This window comes from Rhinatrema bivittatum, chromosome 13 (assembly GCF_901001135.1).
Source record: "Rhinatrema bivittatum chromosome 13, aRhiBiv1.1, whole genome shotgun sequence".
NCBI classification, from domain to species: Eukaryota; Metazoa; Chordata; class Amphibia; order Gymnophiona; family Rhinatrematidae; genus Rhinatrema; species Rhinatrema bivittatum.
The window spans coordinates 580,945-596,866 of record NC_042627.1 but is presented as its reverse complement, the minus strand read 5'-3'; the positions used below and the strand labels follow the sequence as shown (position 1 = coordinate 596,866).

Below are 15,922 nucleotides of genomic sequence, written 5' to 3'. Positions count from 1 at the left end.
AAGGGAGCCCGGGAAGGTTATCCAGCTCCATGCACGAGGAGCAGGGCTGGCTGGAAACCTTAGGATATTCAGCTCTGCGGCTCTGTCTCTGAATGTACCCCGCTATCTAAAAGGGAGCCCGGGAAGTTTATCCAGCTCCATGCACGAGGGGCAGGAGGAAGAGCAGGGCTGGCTGGAAACCTTAGGATATTCAGCTGTGCGGCTCTGTCTCTGAATGTACCCCGCTATCTAAAAGGGAGCCCGGGAAGTTTATCCAGCTCCATGCATGAGGAGCAGGGCTGGCTGGAAACCTTAGGATGTTCAGCTGTGCGGCTCTGTCTCTCTCTCTCTGAATGTACCCCGCTATCTAAAAGGGAGCCCGGGAAGTTTATCCAGCTCCATGCATGAGGAGCAGGGCTGGCTGGAAACCTTAGGATGTTCTGCTGTGCGGCTCTGTCTCTCTCTCTCTGAATGTACCCCGCTATCTAAAAGGGAGCCCGGGAAGTTTATCCAGCTCCATGCATGAGGAGCAGGGCTGGCTGGAAACCTTAGGATATTCAGCTGTGCGGCACTGTCTCTGAATGTACCCTGCTATCTAAAAGGGAGCCAGAGAAGTTTATCCAGCTCCATGCATGAGGAGCAGGGCTGGCTGGAAACCTTAGGATATTCAGCTCTGCGGCTCTGTCTCTGAATATACCCCGCTATCTAAAAGGGAGCCCGGGAAGTTTATCCAGCTCCATGCCTGAGGGGCAGGGCTGGCTGGAAACCTTAGGATATTCAGCTGTGCGGCTCTGTCTCTGAATGTACCCCGCTATCTATAAGGGAGCCCGGGAAGTTTATCCAGCTCCATGCATGAGGGGCAGGGCTGGCTGGAAACCTTAGGATATTCAGCTCTGCGGCTCTGTCTCTGAATGTACCCCGCTATCTAAAAGGGAGCCCGGGAAGTTTATCCAGCTCCATGCACGAGGGGCAGGAGGAAGAGCAGGGCTGGCTGGAAACCTTAGGATATTCAGCTGTGCGGCTCTGTCTCTGAATGTACCCCGCTATCTAAAAGGGAGCCCGGGAAGTTTATCTAGCTCCATGCATGAGGGGCAGGCCGAGGAGCAGGGCTGGCTGGAAACCTTAGGATATTCAGCTGTGCAGCTCTGTCTCTGAATGTACCCTGCTATCTAAAAGGGAGCCCGGGAAGTTTATCCAGCTCCATGCATGAGGGGCAGGGCTGGTTGGAAACCTTAGGATATTCAGCTGTGCGGCTCTGTCTCTGAATGTACCCCGCTATCTAAAAGGGAGCCCGGGAAGTTTATCTAGCTCCATGCACGAGGAGCAGGAGGAAGAGCAGGGCTGGCTGGAAACCTTAGGATATTCAGCTCTGCGGCTCTGTCTCTGAATGTACCCTGCTATCTAAAAGGGAGCCAGAGAAGTTTATCTAGCTCCATGCACGAGGGGCAGGAGGAAGAGCAGGGCTGGCTGGAAACCTTAGGATATTCAGCTGTGCGGCTCTGTCTCTGAATGTACCCCGCTATCTAAAAGGGAGCCCGGGAAGTTTATCCAGCTCCATGCATGAGGGGCAGGGCTGGCTGGAAACCTTAGGATATTCAGCTCTGCGGCTCTGTCTCTGAATGTACCCCGCTATCTAAAAGGGAGCCCGGGAAGTTTATCCAGCTCCATGCACGAGGGGCAGGAGGAAGAGCAGGGCTGGCTGGAAACCTTAGGATATTCAGCTGTGCAGCTCTATCTCTGAATGTACCCTGCTATCTAAAAGGGAGCCCGGGAAGTTTATCCAGCTCCATGCATGAGGGGCAGGGCTGGTTGGAAACCTTAGGATATTCAGCTGTGCGGCTCTGTCTCTGAATGTACCCCGCTATCTAAAAGGGAGCCCGGGAAGTTTATCTAGCTCCATGCACGAGGAGCAGGAGGAAGAGCAGGGCTGGCTGGAAACCTTAGGATATTCAGCTCTGCGGCTCTGTCTCTGAATGTACCCTGCTATCTAAAAGGGAGCCAGAGAAGTTTATCTAGCTCCATGCACGAGGGGCAGGAGGAAGAGCAGGGCTGGCTGGAAACCTTAGGATATTCAGCTGTGCGGCTCTGTCTCTGAATGTACCCCGCTATCTAAAAGGGAGCCCGGGAAGTTTATCCAGCTCCATGCATGAGGGGCAGGGCTGGCTGGAAACCTTAGGATATTCAGCTGTGCGGCTCTGTCTCTGAATGTACCCCGCTATCTAAAAGGGAGCCAGAGAAGTTTATCCAGCTCCATGCATGAGGAGCAGGGCTGGCTGGAAACCTTAGGATATTCAGCTGTGTGGCTCTGTCTCTGAATGTACCCCGCTATCTAAAAGGGAGCCAGAGAAGTTTATCCAGCTCCATGCATGAGGAGCAGGGCTGGCTGGAAACCTTAGGATATTCAGCTGTGCGGCACTGTCTCTGAATGTACCCTGCTATCTAAAAGGGAGCCAGAGAAGTTTATCCAGCTCCATGCATGAGGAGCAGGGCTGGCTGGAAACCTTAGGATATTCAGCTGTGCGGCTCTGTCTCTGAATGTACCCCGCTATCTATAAGGGAGCCCGGGAAGTTTATCCAGCTCCATGCATGAGGGGCAGGGCTGGCTGGAAACCTTAGGATATTCAGCTCTGCGGCTCTGTCTCTGAATGTACCCCGCTATCTAAAAGGGAGCCCGGGAAGTTTATCCAGCTCCATGCACGAGGGGCAGGAGGAAGAGCAGGGCTGGCTGGAAACCTTAGGATATTCAGCTGTGCGGCTCTGTCTCTGAATGTACCCCGCTATCTAAAAGGGAGCCCGGGAAGTTTATCTAGCTCCATGCACGAGGGGCAGGAGGAAGAGCAGGGCTGGCTGGAAACCTTAGGATATTCAGCTGTGCGGCTCTGTCTCTGAATGTACCCCGCTATCTAAAAGGGAGCCCGGGAAGTTTATCCAGCTCCATGCATGAGGAGCAGGGCTGGCTGGAAACCTTAGGATATTCAGCTGTGCGGCTCTCTCTCTCTCTCTGAATGTACCCCGCTATCTAAAAGGGAGCCCGGGAAGTTTATCTAGCTCCATGCATGAGGGGCAGGAAGAAGAGCAGGGCTGGCTGGAAACCTTAGGATATTCAGCTGTGCGGCTCTGTCTCTGAATGTACCCCGCTATCTAAAAGGGAGCCCGGGAAGTTTATCTAGCTCCATGCATATGGGGGGAGGCCGAGGAGCAGGGCTGGCTGGAAACCTTAGGATATTCAGCTGTGCAGCTCTGTCTCTGAATGTACCCTGCTATCTAAAAGGGAGCCCGGGAAGTTTATCCAGCTCCATGCATGAGGGGCAGGGCTGGTTGGAAACCTTAGGATATTCAGCTGTGTGGCTCTGTCTCTGAATGTACCCCGCTATCTAAAAGGGAGCCAGAGAAGTTTATCCAGCTCCATGCATGAGGAGCAGGGCTGGCTGGAAACCTTAGGATATTCAGCTGTGCGGCTCTCTCTCTCTCTCTGAATGTACCCCGCTATCTAAAAGGGAGCCCGGGAAGTTTATCTAGCTCCATGCATGAGGGGCAGGCCGAGGAGCAGGGCTGGCTGGAAACCTTAGGATATTCAGCTGTGCGGCTCTGTCTCTGAATGTACCCCGCTATCTAAAAGGGAGCCCGGGAAGTTTATCCAGCTCCATGCATGAGGAGCAGGGCTGGCTGGAAACCTTAGGATGTTCAGCTGTGCGGCTCTGTCTCTCTCTCTCTGAATGTACCCCGCTATCTAAAAGGGAGCCCGGGAAGTTTATCCAGCTCCATGCATGAGGAGCAGGGCTGGCTGGAAACCTTAGGATGTTCTGCTGTGCGGCTCTGTCTCTCTCTCTCTGAATGTACCCCGCTATCTAAAAGGGAGCCCGGGAAGTTTATCCAGCTCCATGCATGAGGAGCAGGGCTGGCTGGAAACCTTAGGATATTCAGCTGTGTGGCTCTGTCTCTGAATGTACCCCGCTATCTAAAAGGGAGCCAGAGAAGTTTATCCAGCTCCATGCATGAGGAGCAGGGCTGGCTGGAAACCTTAGGATATTCAGCTGTGTGGCTCTGTCTCTGAATGTACCCCGCTATCTAAAAGGGAGCCAGAGAAGTTTATCCAGCTCCATGCATGAGGAGCAGGGCTGGCTGGAAACCTTAGGATATTCAGCTGTGCGGCACTGTCTCTGAATGTACCCTGCTATCTAAAAGGGAGCCAGAGAAGTTTATCCAGCTCCATGCATGAGGAACAGGGCTGGCTGGAAACCTTAGGATATTCAGCTGTGCGGCTCTGTCTCTGAATGTACCCCGCTATCTATAAGGGAGCCCGGGAAGTTTATCCAGCTCCATGCATGAGGGGCAGGGCTGGCTGGAAACCTTAGGATATTCAGCTCTGCGGCTCTGTCTCTGAATGTACCCCGCTATCTAAAAGGGAGCCCGGGAAGTTTATCCAGCTCCATGCACGAGGGGCAGGAGGAAGAGCAGGGCTGGCTGGAAACCTTAGGATATTCAGCTGTGCGGCTCTGTCTCTGAATGTACCCCGCTATCTAAAAGGGAGCCCGGGAAGTTTATCTAGCTCCATGCACGAGGGGCAGGAGGAAGAGCAGGGCTGGCTGGAAACCTTAGGATATTCAGCTGTGCGGCTCTGTCTCTGAATGTACCCCGCTATCTAAAAGGGAGCCCGGGAAGTTTATCCAGCTCCATGCATGAGGGGCAGGGCTGGCTGGAAACCTTAGGATATTCAGCTGTGCGGCTCTGTCTCTGAATGTACCCCGCTATCTAAAAGGGAGCCCGGGAAGTTTATCCAGCTCCATGCATGAGGAGCAGGGCTGGCTGGAAACCTTAGGATATTCAGCTGTGCGGCTCGCTCTCTCTCTCTGAATGTACCCCGCTATCTAAAAGGGAGCCCGGGAAGTTTATCTAGCTCCATGCATGAGGGGCAGGAAGAAGAGCAGGGCTGGCTGGAAACCTTAGGATATTCAGCTCTGCGGCTCTGTCTCTGAATGTACCCCGCTATCTAAAAGGGAGCCCGGGAAGTTTATCCAGCTCCATGCATGAGGAGCAGGGCTGGCTGGAAACCTTAGGATATTCAGCTGTGCGGCTCTCTCTCTCTCTCTGAATGTACCCCGCTATCTAAAAGGGAGCCCGGGAAGTTTATCTAGCTCCATGCATGAGGGGCAGGAAGAAGAGCAGGGCTGGCTGGAAACCTTAGGATATTCAGCTGTGCGGCTCTGTCTCTGAATGTACCCCGCTATCTAAAAGGGAGCCCGGGAAGTTTATCCAGCTGCATGCATGAGGAGCAGGGCTGGCTGGAAACCTTAGGATATTCAGCTGTGCGGCTCTCTCTCTCTCTCTGAATGTACCCCGCTATCTAAAAGGGAGCCCGGGAAGTTTATCTAGCTCCATGCATAAGGGGCAGGCCGAGGAGCAGGGCTGGCTGGAAACCTTAGGATATTCAGCTGTGTGGCTCTGTCTCTGAATGTATCCCGCTATCTAAAAGGGAGCCCGGGAAGTTTAGCCACTTAACTTTAGACTTGATTCAGCAGGGCTGATTTAGCTGGGTAAGACTGAATATGGGCAGAGAGGGAGCTGACAGCAAAAGGACCAATCAGTAGCCAGTGGTGAGGTGAATAAATGAATATTAATTCTCAAGTACAGGTGAGACCGCACGGGCTGGGAGGGACCTTTGCTACCCTGACCACAGGTACTGCTTCCTTATGTAGGTGGGCAGGAGGGAGGAAACTCTTTGAATAGGTGGGGGGGGAGGGCGTTTACCACTCACTCACCCTCCTTTCCAATGCTGAAGTGGTTGGGGAGAGTCAGGAGGAAATTTAAGGGGCCCTAACCTGTGCTTGGGTGGGAGGGAGTTTGCTGTTCAGCCTCAGCGTCTGTATTTTTGGGTGAATAGAAGGGGTGGGTTTCCCTGCTCTGACTCAGGAATTTAATTTAATAACCAGCACTATGGCGTGTGTCCGTTAGCATGCCTCCTTGCCTAAAGAGCTCATTACCCTGCAATTTGCATATAGACGTGCTAATGCTGGCGTGACATTTTATTCTGTTTTTCCCATGCTAAAACCCGTGTTACAAACTGAGGTTCTGAAAAACCTGCTGTAAAACAGCAGTGCTGGTCGGTGCAGATTATTACAGTTTGTAAGCGCTCTGGGGACAGAGAAATGCATTCAGGTACTGTAGGTACCTCGCCTTGAGCTGAATCCAAATAAATAAATGGTATCTCTTCCTTCCAGGCTAGTGAAGTAGGCACAGCTCTTATCGAGTCTGAGAGCAGTCTCTGCTGGGGGTCCCATGTCACGAATGGCATTGGCGCTGTGGGACAGAGTGAAAACCCGCGAGAGCAGCTTGGCATGCAGATCCTTCCTGTGAATACTGGCAATATTCTCATCCCTTTCTTAGTGTTGCACCTACTGTAACTAGAGGTCTCGGAGATTCTCAAACTGTGCATTCCTAGGCAAACAAGGGTTGAATAATAGCCCCGAACTTCTTGTGCATGGCAGCGACTGAGAGAGACCAGGAGTTGTTGCTGTAACAGAGGGTAAAGAAGAGAGGTATACAAAGCAAGGGGAATAAGAAGACATAGGACCTTCTGAGGCTAAATCAGGGATAATAAAGCAAGCTGAAGGAGATCAGAGCCCAGGATGCTTCTGATAAAATGTACTGCAGAGCAAGCAGACCATCCTGTCTGCCCAGTTATTGCTGCTCCACCAGCTGGCAGTCCTAAAGCGCTTGCTTGTAAAAATCTGTCTCCTGTGGGACAGGCCTGTTATCCTCATCCAGGCCAATGTGTAGATGCTCCACTTCCTTCCCATATCGAAGCACAAAAGTTTAGAATGATCTGAGTTGCTGCCAGGCCTAGTGTGGCCCTCGCCCAGATGTCTGGCCTCTTGGCTCCCCTGAATAACCTGCTAGACAGACCTGGCTAAGTGAGCCCCGACATTTCCCCAAGACCCTTACTTACAGTATTTGTTGCACTGATTGTAGAGTTCTGGAGAACACTGAAGTCTGTGTTTGCGGTGATACTGTAATGTAATCACAGAAGGTATGGAATTTGCAGACTGAGATGTTTTAATAAAAATAAGATGCCGTACTACATGAGTTTTCACTGCCATACGAAACCTTTCAGATGTCATGTGGCTTAGAAGGCTGATGAGATGAAAGCATAAGGACGTGGTGGAGCAGAAGCCCCAGACTTTGGTTTCTGCCTGTGTTGTTGTTGATGGCTTTTCCTCTCCTTGGCAGGTACGATTCGCCCCGTGCAGCGCAGTTACTACCACCCATTCTCAGCACCTGGGAGGGGCGTGGTGTGGGAATGGGAGGCTGATGGTGGTATGTGGACACCGTATGACATGGAGATCGCAGTTGCCATCCAGCAGGCCTTTGAGAGACAGCAGTCCTGGATAGATCTCACCCCTGTTGGCTTCTGCTATATCATCGACTTTACCACCATGGTGCAAGTCAACTGCCAGACCCAGCGAAAGCGCCGCCTGCGTTGGCGGCTGGACCTGGCATACCCACTGTTAACAGGCTCGTTCCCTAAGTTGCAGTCATGGTTAGCCAGCCCAGGCCTGCCTAGCAAAGCAGCCCCAAAACAGTCGTGCGCCTGCCCGCAGTGCCTTCTCGTGAAGAGTTTGAAGGGCAGCGCTGTCTCCACCACTGGATCCACTCCCACTCATCCCAGACACCGGTCTATTGTTGATATCAAAGCCCCATCTGCACAGACTATCAGGAGCCCAATGCAGACTCTGGCAACACAAGTGAGCAGGAAACAGACGACCAGAAGGCTGACCCTGACAGCGGTCACTCCATGGGAAGCTAAGAGCGAGAAGAGCCGCAGGCACCTTCAGCGCATTGCCATGGCACAGTCCAGAGTGCTCATCGCTGCTGGGTGAGTGTATCCCTACCCCCGGGGGTCCAGGCACCATATCCATTTCTGTTTCCCCCATCCAGAGCCATCTCCATCTCCTTTCTCCCTCGACTATTCCCCAAAGCTTATTTTCTGTGTTACTGATGTGATGCATGCTTGTTTAAACTGGCACCTCAGTGCAGTGTATGCTTTTTGTGGTGGATTACACTGAGTAAACTTGTGTGAGCTAAACACTGTAGAAATATATATATATATATATATATATATATATATATAGAGAGAGAGAGAGAGAGAGAGAGAGAGAGAGAGATAAAATATATGGGCTGCTGTAAGTCTGTTCATAAAATGCAGTGTTTGAGATGAAATTGGATGGTCTGTACGTATTGCAATGAAGTAATTCAGACGCTGTGAGGGATGGATTTCACTGCTGAGAGGTCTGGGTCAGGACAGGGATGTCTTACAGTCGGGAAGGTCTCTGTATAAATGCACTCGCCGTCTCAGAAAGCGACAGGAGCTGCTGCACACATCCCCCTCTGCTGCTCCCTCTCCTCTGCTCTCTCCCTTTATTCTCGTTTCTTCCTTTGCTGCAGGGATAAAGGAACGGCTCAAAGTCCTTTTCTTGCCCTCTGAAGTGACCCCAAATTAAATTTTCTCATGAAGGAGCAAAGGGAGAGAAATGACCCCCCCCCCCTCCTCCTCCCTCTATTCTCTGTGGAATAAAAGGTTTGCTGAAGACTCCCCACCAGTAGAAAGGAGCCTATTTTTGAGGCAGTTTGCCTTTTCTCCTGCTGGCTGACATGCTGAGGGCTAGCAGTCGGTCACCATAGCAGCCATTGAGGATGCCATTGTAATGTCCCCATGGCAGCGACGGCATCCTCTTGTCTCTCTTTGTGTAAGGGCTTGGGCTTCTGTATTAAGTCAAAAGACTGGAGAGTGGGAAAGATTTGTCCTCCAAATAGCAAATAGATCTAAATAAAGTAAACCTCCAATTCTTCTATTGTATGTCAAATGCATAAGTTAGAGGATCCTTAATGGTGGAGCAGGGAGGGAAATCCAGAGATCAGGTGGTGTTTGTAGTATTGCAACAGAAGGGAAAATATATATTTATTTATTAACGTTTTTATACAGACATTCGTGTGAACATCATGCCGGCTGAAATCATCGGCCTGTGAAGGGAGTATATAGCCTAGGACACGTTAAAGGACTGCGCCACCTGTTAACTATAGGGTTCCCAACTCACTCCAGGTCAACTGAGCAGACTGATCCAGACCTGATTTCTAGCTTCTTTCTTGTCCCTTCCCACCCTCTGCTCCAGTTAGTCTAGGGTCAAGTGAAATCATTAGTTGCCGGTTTATTTATTTAAGAGTTTATTTTATACCGAGGTATAGCTAGCTGCCTTCACCCTGGTTTACATGTACAACAACCTATTACATATAACAGAGATTGAAACGTGCATAACAACCTATTACAATTAAGTGTTTGAACCTGAGAAAAACTAATTATTACAGTCGATAGCAACATTTATAACAGGCTATATCTATAATCAAAACATGAGCAAGGGGTGAACAGTTCTGGGGGAGAATCAATAAACATTCCCTAATACATTAGTTTAACTCGTTCTGTGTCAACGTCTTGGGATTGGCATTTTGGTCCGGAACCGTTTATATAGTGGGTGTTTTATTTGAAATTAACCAATACCATCCTTGAGAGTCTGACTGAAAATCCATGTTTTGAATTCCTTTTTGAAGGATTTAATGTTGCTTTGTGAGCTCAGGTGTTCTGGTAGTGAGTTCCATAGTTTCGGACCAGCGACGGATATGGCTCTGTTTCTTGTTGTGGATAACTTGGCTAATGGGATAGATGGTATCTCTAGCTGTAATTTGCTTTCTGTTGTACGTTGTGCATTGCGAATATGTATGACATTGTCAAGGGCCGTGCTATCTGCATTGTATATTGCGTTGTGTAATATTGTTAGCGTTTTGAATTCAATTCTTTTTTCTACCGGTAGCCAGTGGAGGCTGTTGAGTACGGGGGTTATGTGGTCTGATTTCTTTTTTGCCAGATAGGACTCTAGCAGCGGCATTTTGTAGTAGTTGAAGTGTTTTTAAAGCCGTTTTGGGTAGACCTATCAGGAGTGAGTTGCAATAGTCCATGCTAGTGAGAATAAAAGATTGTAAGACAGTTCTGAAATCTTGGTGGTGGAGCATTGGTTTTAGATGTTTAAGTATTTGGAGTTTATGGAAGCCTTCTTTAGTTTTTGTTGAGAGATGTTTTTTGTAGTTTAGCTCGCTGTCAATCCATATACCAAGGTCTTTTACGTTGTCTTTGAGTTGTATGCAGATGTTGTCTATTTGAAAAGATGGGGGGGGTTTGAACTTGAGTTTTTTTTCTTTCAATTAGTATGCATTCAGTTTTGCTCATGTTTAGACATAATTTTAGTAGGTTGAGCATATTTCTGATTGAATCAAGGTGAGAAGCTGCTAGTATCATTGCATCTTCAATGGTGGAGGTAATCGGAATGAGGAGTTGTATGTCATCTGCATACATGTAGTAAGTAACGCCTAGGCTAGATAGGAGTTGGCAGAGCGGTAGTAGATAAATATTAAAGAGTGTGGCTGAGAGGGCCGACCCTTGTGGCACTCCTGTTTCGAGGGGGATGGCTTCAGATGAGTTGTTATTGATGGAGGCTTTGAAAAATCTGTCTTTTAGGAAAGAAGTTGCCTTGAGAAGGAAAAAAAAACCCGGAGGTTTTGCTTGTACTATGGCCATTAACGAAAATGAATGCAAACAAAAAATATTTCATTGATTTATTTTTTTGGGGCCCTGGCCATTTACCGTATTTTCAACAACCTAAAACAAATCTTATTCTGTTCAAATTCCTTATTCATTTTCAAAGAATGCCCATCCCTAATATTCTTTAGTTGAGAAGCAAGCAAAATGTATGAAATACATGTGTATCAGGGACAGTAATGATGCTTGTCATAAATTTGTAACCAGGCCTCCGAGGCTTCAGTATGAATGGATGGATGGAAAGTGAGAGTAAAGCTGAGAACAATCTTTTTCTATATCTTATATACTATACAGCACTGACAAAAAAATCACAAATACCACCAAGAGCAAGAGACTTGCAAGATTTAAATACACTTTCTTACCAAGCTAAAATGTTAAAATAAGCCCTTTTAATTAAAGATGAAAAGGGTGAAGACACTTTTGGGATTAATCACATAGAGGAAATGAAACATTTGTTCTTATCTTTGTACCATGCACTGTCTTCTGAGTTCCACAATTTGTAAATGCTTGAGTCACCATTATATTTTACCCTGACATCCTTTATACAAAGAGGAGCTTAACCATTTTAACTATTTCCTACAGTTTCCAACCCAGTTTCTAACTTTTTTTTATTTTTCACTTTTCTCTCTTAGAGTTCCCACTGTGCCTGTAAAGAATGTGAATGGATCCAGTCCTGTAAATCCTGCCCTGGCTGGTGAGGGATCTTCTGGGAGAGGGCAGGAGGGTTTTCATTGTCTCTAATACAGAGAGTAAGAATCTGTGAAGTACTTAGAGCGCTGGTAAATGGTAGAAACGTGAAGTTTGTTTATTTATTTATTTGGAGTTTCTTATATACCGATAGCCGTTTGCACATCGTATCGGTTTACATACAACTAATAACTTGTGGGCATAGCCCTTACATCGAACAGTAAAAGTAAAGTGGAAAACAAATATACAAGAGGTATATGTGAAATTAAAAGCTCTAGGAAACAATATACAAAGGTCTATGTAACAAGGTCTACGTAACAAGCTCTATGAAACAATATACAAGGGATATATAAGTATATAATATCGGAGTATGAAAGAGGGTTTCTTAGACAACTATAATAATAAATATATCTTAAAGAGAGCAATTATGATGTAGGGGACATGATGCTAGCAAAAAACAATAACCTTAAACTAAAGGTTATCCTGAGAGAGTGTAAAACAGCCGTGTTGAGCTGAGAAATTCAGATATTCAAAAAGTTATCCTAAATTAGCAAAAGCCATTAGAAATCAAGGAATGCCTCCTGACTCAAGGCCAGTCACACATGTAGAAAACAGACTCACCAAATACAAAATGAGGTGAGGTATTCTGCTAGCGTGTAGCAATGCTTCCTCCAAGGAGTGACTAGATGTGTACAAATTATTTTTTTCTCATGAGCAACAATTTTTTAAACCAACAATTTGAGCGCCAGCATTAGTGTTCATTTCTGTCCATAGCACAAAGAAAAATGTATGTGAGCAATCATGTTATAACTTGTTAAGAAAGGACAGAGTGGATAGAAAAGGGGGAGGTGTGGCTCTTTATGTCAGAAACAATATCCAAGCATCTGAGCTGCAAGGAAGTTGGGGCAATGAAGAAGCACTATGGGTCGACCTAAAAAAAGATGACGGAGCATCCGTTTATATTGGAGTGGTTTACAGGCCTCCAAACCAAACCGAAGAACTGGACAGAGATCTGGTTGAAGACATCCATAAGATAGGAAAGAAGGGAGAAGTGATCGTTGGTGACTTTAATATGCCAGATGTAGACTGGAAAATCCCATCTGCAGAATCTAAAAATAGTAGAGCGATAGTGGATGCCATGCAAGTAGCTTTGTTCAAACAAATGGTAATGGAAACCCACTAGAGAAGGGACTATACTCGACTTAGTGCTCTCTAATGGAGATAATGTTTCTGATGTCCAGGTGGGCGCCCACCTCAGCATCAGTGATCATCAAACGGTATGGTTTAATATCACTAAAAGAATACAGAAAAGAAGCACAAAGACCCAAGTTTTACAGTTCAAAAACACGGACTTTGAGGAAATGGGGAAGTACCTAGAGGAAGAACTAAAAGGCTGGGAGAACGAGAGAGATGTGGATCAACAGTGGACCAATCTAAAAGGAGCAATTACCAAGGCAACTACTCTATATGTTAGGTTTCATTTTTCTTTTCTTTACATTTCTATCTGGTTCTCAAAGGAGGTGGCTGACAAAATTAAGGCTAAAAGAACAGCATGCAAGAAATATAAAAGATCCCAAAGGGAGGAGCACAAAGAAGAATATTTGATTCAACTGAGGGAGACGAAGAAATGAATCAAGTCGGCAAAAAGTCAAGCGGAAGAGAGGATTGCCAAGGAGATAAAGAATGGTGACAAAACATTTTTCAGATACATCAGCAAAAAGAGAAGTTCAAAGTGGTATAGTGAAATTGAAAGGTGGAAATGATCAATGTGTGGAGAGAGACGAAGAAATGGCAGAAATATTAAACGAATACTTCAGTTCTGTGTTCACTAAAGAAGACCCTGGAGAAGGCCATCTCTACACAACAAGAAACTGGAGGGGAGTGGAGTAGATGAAAATCCTTTTACAGTAGAAAATGTATGGGAAGAGCTAAAGAATCTGAAAGTGGACAAAGCCATGGGGCCTGATGAGATTCATCCAAGGATACTGAGGGAGCTCAGAGATGTGTTGGTGGGTCCGCTGTGTGACCTGTTCAATAGATCCCTAGAAACGGGAGTGGTGCCGAGAGATTGGAGAAGAGCGGTGGTGGTCCCGCTTCACAAGATGATTTAAGGAAACTGGAAGAGTGGTCGAAGATATGGCAGTTGAGATTCAATGCCAAGAAGTGCAGAGTCATGCATATGGGGAGTAGAAATCCAAATGAACTGTATTCGATAGGGGGGGGGGGGGAAAGGCTGATGTGCACGGAGCAGGAGAGAGACCTTGGGGTGATAGTGTCTAATGATATGAAGTCTGCGAAACAATGCGACAAGGTGATAGCAAAAGCCAGAAGAATGCTGGGCTGCATAGAGAGAGGAATATCGCGTAAGAAAAGGGAAGTGATTATCCCCTTGTACAAGTCCTTGGTGAGGCCTCACCTGGAGTACTGTGTTCAGTTCTGGAGACCATATCTACAAAGAGACAGAGACAAGATGGAAGCGGTACAGAGAAGGGCGACCAGAAAGGTGGAGGGTCTTCATCAAATGACATACGAGGAGAGATTGAAGAATCTAAATATGTACAGGGGTGATATGATTCAGACTTTCAGATACTTGAAAGGCTTTAACGATCCAAAGACAACGACAAACCTTTTCCATCAGAAAAAAATCAGCAGAACCAGATGTCACGAGCTGAGGCTCCAGGGAGGAAGACTAAGAACCAATGTCAGGAAGTATTTCTTCACGGAGAGAGTGGTGGATGCCTGGAATGCCCTTCCGGAGGAAGTGGTGAAGACAAAAACTGTGAAGGACTTCAAAGGGGCATGGGATAAACACTGTGGATCCATCAAGTCTAGAGGACGAGAATACAGAATGCTGAACAAGCAGCAGCCCTCAAGATAGAAGGGCTCAGAATAGAAGAACAACAGGAAGCAGCTGCTGCCAAAGCTGCCACCAAAGTGCGCAGAAAGGCTGAGCTAGAGATCGCCTCAGACCTGGTGCAGTAAAAGGGAGAAGCAGCAGCCCTTGAAGCCCTAATTAAAGGTTTTGTTGTGGGAGTGGGGGAGTTGTCACAGCCACGAAAAGTAGCAGACGCAGGGATCAATAACCAGGGCCCGCAAGGCCAAGGGTGGAAGGAGGCGGCAGAACACTGCACGGAGCGGCAGTAGCCACAGAGGCATTCATGGAGCGGGATGCCGGTGGCCAGTGGTTGGAGTTCCACCTTCACGGAGCGGGATGCCAATGGTATACCACCTTCACAGAGCAGAAGGATGGAGGGCTGCCATCTCCAAAAAAAAAAAAAACCAGGGGTGGGTAAGAGTATGAAAATTACCGGTGAGGTCATAGACTATAGGTATTGCCAATTATTAGGCTTGTTCAGTATTTGTTGATTGTTAATGTGGCTCGCGGAAATGGGGGCTACTACCTGGAGATAATATCCTTGTTCAGTGTACATACACAAGGTTGATGAGACTCCATCATTGCTCTGGGCTTCAACAGCAAGAGGTAATGTGGAAGAAAAATTAAAAAAAAATAAAAATTTGTATTCACATGGAAGCGAGGTGAAGCTGGGCCGATACTTTACTTTCAATGCATGTCCAGCGTAGCTCTCTGCTTCAATGGCAGGGGAGAGAGTCTGATGCTTCTCTTTCAACGCGTGGCTCTCTGCTTCAACGGCAGGGGAAATGGGGAAGGGAGGATCTGTATGTGGATCGCATGGTCTGGGTGGACAGGGGCGGGGGTGTGGCCTGCTTGTTGCGGCGGTTACTACCCCTAATTGAGCTGGATATTCACTTGGATGCAGTTCCGGCGCTGCTCTCTGCATTGATGGTGGGGTGGAGGGGAAATAGAACTAGAGGGTACTGGAAGCCAAGAGTAACAAGTATGGGAGAGAGAGAAGAAAAAGAAATTGAGGAGTGCATAGCTTGCTGGGCAGACTGGATGGGCCGTTTGGTCTTCTTCCGCAGTCATTTCTATGTTTCTATGTAAAACTTGTGAGCAATGCTCTAAAATGTAGGAGCAATCGCTCACACGCTCAGCTTAGAGGGAACTATGGCATGTAGTTTCTGTGCAGGGATCTGTAACAGCGTGGGTTGTTGTGTGGATGCAGAGTATATGCTTATATTTACTCCCATGATGGTCATGTGTTCAGTATGTCATGCATGTGAGCAGCATCGCTCAGGTCTGTCCTGATAGAAGAACGTTTTGGGAATCACTGGGCTATAGAATTATTACAAGAACAGTCTGAACAATTCCATATTTTGGGCCGAGGGTACTGGTACCATCAGGATATATCGTAACAGTTTTAGTACATTTAAATCCAGAAGGCCTGTCCGCCTGTGTTTACATCCACTGGGGGTGGCATTTGTACCTGCCAAAGTAGTTTTGTTTAGTGTCTCAAGGAGTGGAGGGAAATGGGCTTTTTTTTTTTTTTTTTTTTAATCCAAAAAAAACAAACCAGCTAGAATCTACACTTTTTCTTAAAGTATCTCCCTTCAAAAAAGAAACATGATAATCCAAATATAAACAAATTTTTATACTTGGCCCCAGATAATTTAAAAAGTAATGATTTTCACTTAGGTACTCAGAAGCCTTTCTTTCATAGGAAAACCTGGAAACCGCTCACTTCCTAGACACAA

General features: G+C 47.2%; 1 protein-coding gene across 1 annotated transcript in view; it reads left to right on the top strand.

Annotated features, from left to right (window-relative positions):
- Positions 1-15,922, top strand: part of DTX4 (deltex E3 ubiquitin ligase 4) — a 59,789-nt gene that overhangs the window by 10,512 nt on the left and 33,355 nt on the right. The window contains exons 2-3 of the mRNA XM_029575756.1: positions 7,207-7,852; positions 11,254-11,315. Of these exons, the coding sequence (XP_029431616.1) occupies positions 7,207-7,852; positions 11,254-11,315 (708 nt within the window). The remainder of the gene's footprint in view (positions 1-7,206; positions 7,853-11,253; positions 11,316-15,922) is intronic.